The 5,151-nt window shown below is 36.9% G+C and overlaps 1 protein-coding gene across 1 annotated transcript; it reads left to right on the top strand.

Annotated features, from left to right (window-relative positions):
* The first annotated feature begins 4,076 nt into the window (after positions 1 to 4,076).
* On the top strand, positions 4,077 to 4,634 carry LOC133848045 (nematocyst expressed protein 3-like). Its single transcript, XM_062283410.1, has one exon. It carries the CDS (start codon positions 4,105 to 4,107, stop codon positions 4,501 to 4,503), a length of 399 nt encoding a protein of 132 aa, XP_062139394.1. The 5' UTR covers positions 4,077 to 4,104; the 3' UTR covers positions 4,504 to 4,634.
* The last annotated feature ends 517 nt before the right edge of the window (positions 4,635 to 5,151 follow it).

Below are 5,151 nucleotides of genomic sequence, written 5' to 3'. Positions count from 1 at the left end.
CGTATACATATGTATTCGTGGTCCCTATATCAAGCAATTGCTTCTCATGGGGAATTCTGAATATTGTATGATATGCGTTGAGTTTTCTCGGTTTTATTACCTTTATATGATTTCCACAATACAATGAGAGTCCTTTTTGTTGCTATCCATAGTTTTCCTGTCATAACAACCAAACATATTTACTTCCATATGCAAGTTAGAGTATTTGATTGCCTAACAAACTAACTATGGAATGTGTGATTCTTAAACAGAGAGTCACAACTTTAATTGGAAAATTGACTAGAGTACCCGAATAACTTGTTTGTTCATGGTTCATGCTGCTGCTGCTGCTGCTCTTTTGTTTATTATGTTTTCTGTTGAGCAAGGGATTCGTTTTCCTTTTGCTGTTGCTGTTGCTAAATGTTAATGTGACTCTCGCACTCTTTCGATATTCTCTGAGTGATTTCTTTGGAAGTCAGCGTCGGTTGGCAGCATGAAAGCGAATTTCGAAATACTCCATGTGTCTGTATGTGTGTGTGTGTGTACAAATGTATGCACATGTTTGAAAATTTAATTAAATCAACATGCATAAACAAATTATATTTTTGTTTGGCTCACGCATTGCGCGATTGCTCGACTTCACAATGCTCCTCGGTTGACGGTTTGGGGATACAAAAGCAAGGAATGAGATTGCGATGTTGTGCTGTGCTGTGTGAGTATTGCTTTTGATTTTGCTTTTGATTAACATATTTCTTTTATCTGAAAAGGAAGTCAGAACGAAGCGGACTCAGGCGTTGCCTTTGTGCGCTCATGAGCATGAGCATATTATTAAAGTTATGAAACATTTTTGATAACATTTACCAAACAAACAGTAAAAGCATCAAATCAAAAACAAAAATTCTTACATATATGTACACCATATACTTACATATATAGTAACTGATTTTGATGCATATACATATGTAAGTTTATCGGCATATATAGTATATATATATTTAAATGTTGGAGGCACATACGTGTTTCGTCTGTCAGTCGCCATGACAAACTTAGAAGTCAGGAACACCAAAAAGAAACTTTTTTAATTAAAGCCAACAAAAACAAAAACGAAAAACAACAACGAAAAAAAGTAAGCGAAGGAACAACAACAACAACGACAACAAGGAGAAAAAATACATAAAAGTTGCCCCACTGATAATATCTTTTCCTGACCATCAGTCGAGGCCATCAACAAGTTGAACGAATTTTTCTGCAACGCTCTTCGGCTTTGTTCACCTGTTCATTCAGTTAGTCTAACAAATAGAATTTCTTTGCAAAAAATTCTTTAAAAATATATCAAGTATACTAGAGAACTTTTAGATATAAATGAATATTGCTATTCAATGAGCAGAGCATTCGCTAGTCGCATAGTCTGTTAGTTTAGTGTACTTTACTTGAAGCATTTCTTGTTATTTGTTTATTTTTAACGATTATTCTGCTTCATTTCCGGTAACGGAATTAAATCGTTTAGACGGCAGTCTTTTGTATGATTTTGCGTCGGCTTTCTTTCGTTTTCGATTTTCTGTTTTCTGTTTTTTATTTTATTTATTTATTTATTTTTTCCTTTTTTTGTGACAAAATTTAAAAGCAATTGAGATTATACTTTGTCTTTGCTCTGACTTTGTGGTTTACCAAATCAATTTGCTATTGACGCCTCAAGTGCTATTCTGAATGGTCTTGCGCTTTTTCTCCCAGCAGCAATTGCTAAATTGAAAATGGAAAATTGAGAATGTATAGAGTCATTGATTTATGTGTGTCGTTCGTCAGACATGAGATAGAAATGTGTTTTTTGCTAATACCCGCTACCCATATAGAGTAGATGGGTATTATAAAAGGCATTTGCGACCACATAAAGTATATATATTCTTGATCATCGCCAACAGCCGAGACGATATAGACATGGCCTGTCTGTCCGTCTGTCTGTCCGTCTGTCTGTCCGTCTGTCTGTCCGTCTGTCTGTCCGTCTGTCTGTCCGTCTGTCGGTCCGTCTGTCTGTCTGCCCATCTGTTAGTATGAAACACAGAACATCAAAGACTTAAAAAGATAGGGATATAATATATGTTATATGTTCTTGGTATACTTTTATAAATGAGATGCGGGTATAAAAAAGTCCAACACACTCAACCATGGATAAAAACTTGTTTTTTTTTTGGTATGACAATTCGTAGGTAGTTAAAATTATTTAAATGATGTCCAGTGTTATTGTTAGCTTAGTGTTTATCTATTTCCCCATCCAGATGTCAATGAAAAGTAATGGCAGGTGGCGAATATTTAAATAAGATAACATTTCAATACTTTGCTCGTAAATAATGCGAACTGCAGTTTCGTAATAGCCTCTAATGGAGTTGCTACTACAAAATATATTGATGTAATGTGGCTGGCAAATCGCCGCAACTTTATATTGCATTATTTTTATTGACTTCCTCTTGCTGCCGAAGCAGCTGTGGAAAGTGAAAGTGGAAATGAGAAAAGGGTGCAAAGAGCGAGCGAGAGAGAGAGAGAGAGAGAGAGAGTTGTAGCAATTGGCAAACATTCCAAAGTTGTTTTGGCAGCTGTTCTTTATAGAGAAGAACACTCATCGTGCCATACATTTGACTGTTTGTTCCACCTTCTCCATCCACTTCTTTTGCTGATTCTCGTTCTCGTTCTCGTTTTCGTTCTCGTTGACGTTGTCGTTGTCGTTATTGTTATTGTGTATTATTATTATGATTATTGTTATTGTTTTTGCATTTTAAAGCAAATGGACTTTTATGCGTTTCCGTGTATGTAAGTATGTTTGTATGCCAGTTCGGTTGAGTGCCAAAAATTAGCCCGCAATATTCGTTGGCAGTCCGCGCCAAAGCATTTTGATGTTCCTTTAACTGCCTTGTCCGTCGCCCATCAATTTTACTTACTTTACAGCAACAGCAACAACAACAGCAGCAGCGGCAGCCTCTAAACATTCGAGCACATAAAAATCAAATTTCCGCATAAATTACCAGCTCAACATTTTTGATGGTCCTGCTCCCAATTCTTGGTCTTTGCTGCTGCTCCAGCTGCTACTTCTTTATACTATATATATATACATACGTACATATATATGTATGCATGTGTTAACATAATTGAGGCTTTTATATACACGCCGAATAAGTGAGTGTATATGTGTTTTTCAGCGATAGAATATTTCGTAATAATTGCCGCTGATAAGCAATAGAATTGATGATTGCTTGTTGTTGTTGTGTCCATGAAATGACCATGTGGCAGTTAATAAGCTGATTTGATGTACACACAAATCACACGAGTTGATGTACACAACACACAAATGCGAATTTGCCGCCTACCTCGTAAAATTATTGTGTCATTTGTGACGTCAAAAAAGTGTTATACTAGTTTAGCTACTGATGAAGTCTTCATACACAAAAATAAAACCACTTCTTATTTATATGTTTTTATGTTAATAATAAAACTATTGTATTATATTTATATATTTTATTGACTTCTTAATGCAATCAAAGTTAAATGGGGATGTTATGTTATGCCGTTTTCTGAGATCAATTAATTAGCTGTTAAAACTATAAAAGTATTACAAATGAAAGTATTTCCATTTTCATTTGCTATAAATTTCATTAAGAAATTTAAATAAAATTACAACAAGAATTCATAATAGAAAAAAAAATTAAAATACTCATAAATAATTAGATAAATTTCGTTCAGAAATTTGAATAAAATTCCAAAATCAATTTAAAAAAAAAAAAATTAATACAATGTATAGTTCAAAAGAATCTCGATTTTTAATTGCACTCTAGAAATTCTAAGGTTTACGTAGCGTCCGCAGAATGCGCTGAGGCACTGTGTGTATAAACATTTAGCACAGTTATCGCCAATCCGATCATCGTGACGAACTAAATACGTTTGCCTTACATTTTGTGATGTTTTGCAGTGGCAATCGAAACTAAGTCGCGGCACCAATGATTAGAATTGACCTCTGACCTTGAGGCGCCTGATACGCGATATGAATCTATGAATGCTGGAATTACGCATTGAGGGCGAATCAAGTGTCGCAGTCGCGATTGAAATTCGCAGCATTCAAGACGTGAAACCCAAAAAAATATGCGTTTACTATCAATCTTGTTACTCAGCCTTTGTCTGTGCCTCAGCCTGAGCGCTGGCATGGCACGGCGACTGCAGCGTGAGGCAAGTGCGGCACCAGAACCAGCTCCAGCTCCAGCACCGGAGCCAGAACCCGCGCCTGAGCCAGCGGCTGCTCCATTGCCAGAGCCAGCTCCAGCGGGGAACGAGGACAAGGAGATCTTTATATCGGATGCGACGACAACATCAAAGCCACTGGGAACAGCCTCGATCAAGTCGCGGGCAATTAGCATGGATCGTGGCCTCTGCCAGGAGCGATCACGCTATCATCCACATTTTCCCAAATGCCATCAATTCTGCAAGCGACTGGAGCATTGGATTGGCCAGTGTTGGCGTGAGGATTGTCACTGCATCTCTTAAATTGAGAAATCACTTCCAAGAAGTCGCCCATTACTTTGCACTTAACTCAAATTTGATATGCCTAACAATGATGAACTTTGCTGTACTTAGATGCGAGTGCTTATTAAAGTTGCAACAAGTTTTCCCTGCCATCATTTCCTGCCTCTTAATTAACAAGTTTCGTATTATTGTATTTGAAATCAAACCGAAAACATTTTTGTAAGTGTGCACAGTGTACTAATTAAGTATACGCATGGCTCATAACTAATTCTATGTGTTTTTTGGTTTGTAGCTCTTTAAAGCCGATTTCAATTTCGAAAGTCGAAAGCAGTTGGGAAAATACGAAATACGCCGCTGTCGCTTTTGATGAAAGCGCAGCTGGCAAGTGCTTTTATTTGTGTGCATAGACAAATGCATACATAGATACATTATGTAACTACGAATGCATGTATGTATGTACATGCTCATGGCAAACACACAAATAAAATCCACGCATTTTGCTAGTTTTGCATGATGGATCTCCGTCAAACATTTGGCCGAATTCTCAGCTAACATACGACCGACGTACTGCATACATGACTGACTGTATGTATATATATTTATGTGTCGATATGTGTGTATGTGTGTGTGTGTGTGTTTGAAGTGTGTGCCAATGTGTGCTCGCATCTC

This window comes from Drosophila sulfurigaster, chromosome X, assembly GCF_023558435.1.
Source record: "Drosophila sulfurigaster albostrigata strain 15112-1811.04 chromosome X, ASM2355843v2, whole genome shotgun sequence".
Taxonomy (NCBI): domain Eukaryota; kingdom Metazoa; phylum Arthropoda; class Insecta; order Diptera; family Drosophilidae; genus Drosophila; species Drosophila sulfurigaster.
This window is presented reverse-complemented; position numbering and strand designations above follow the sequence as displayed.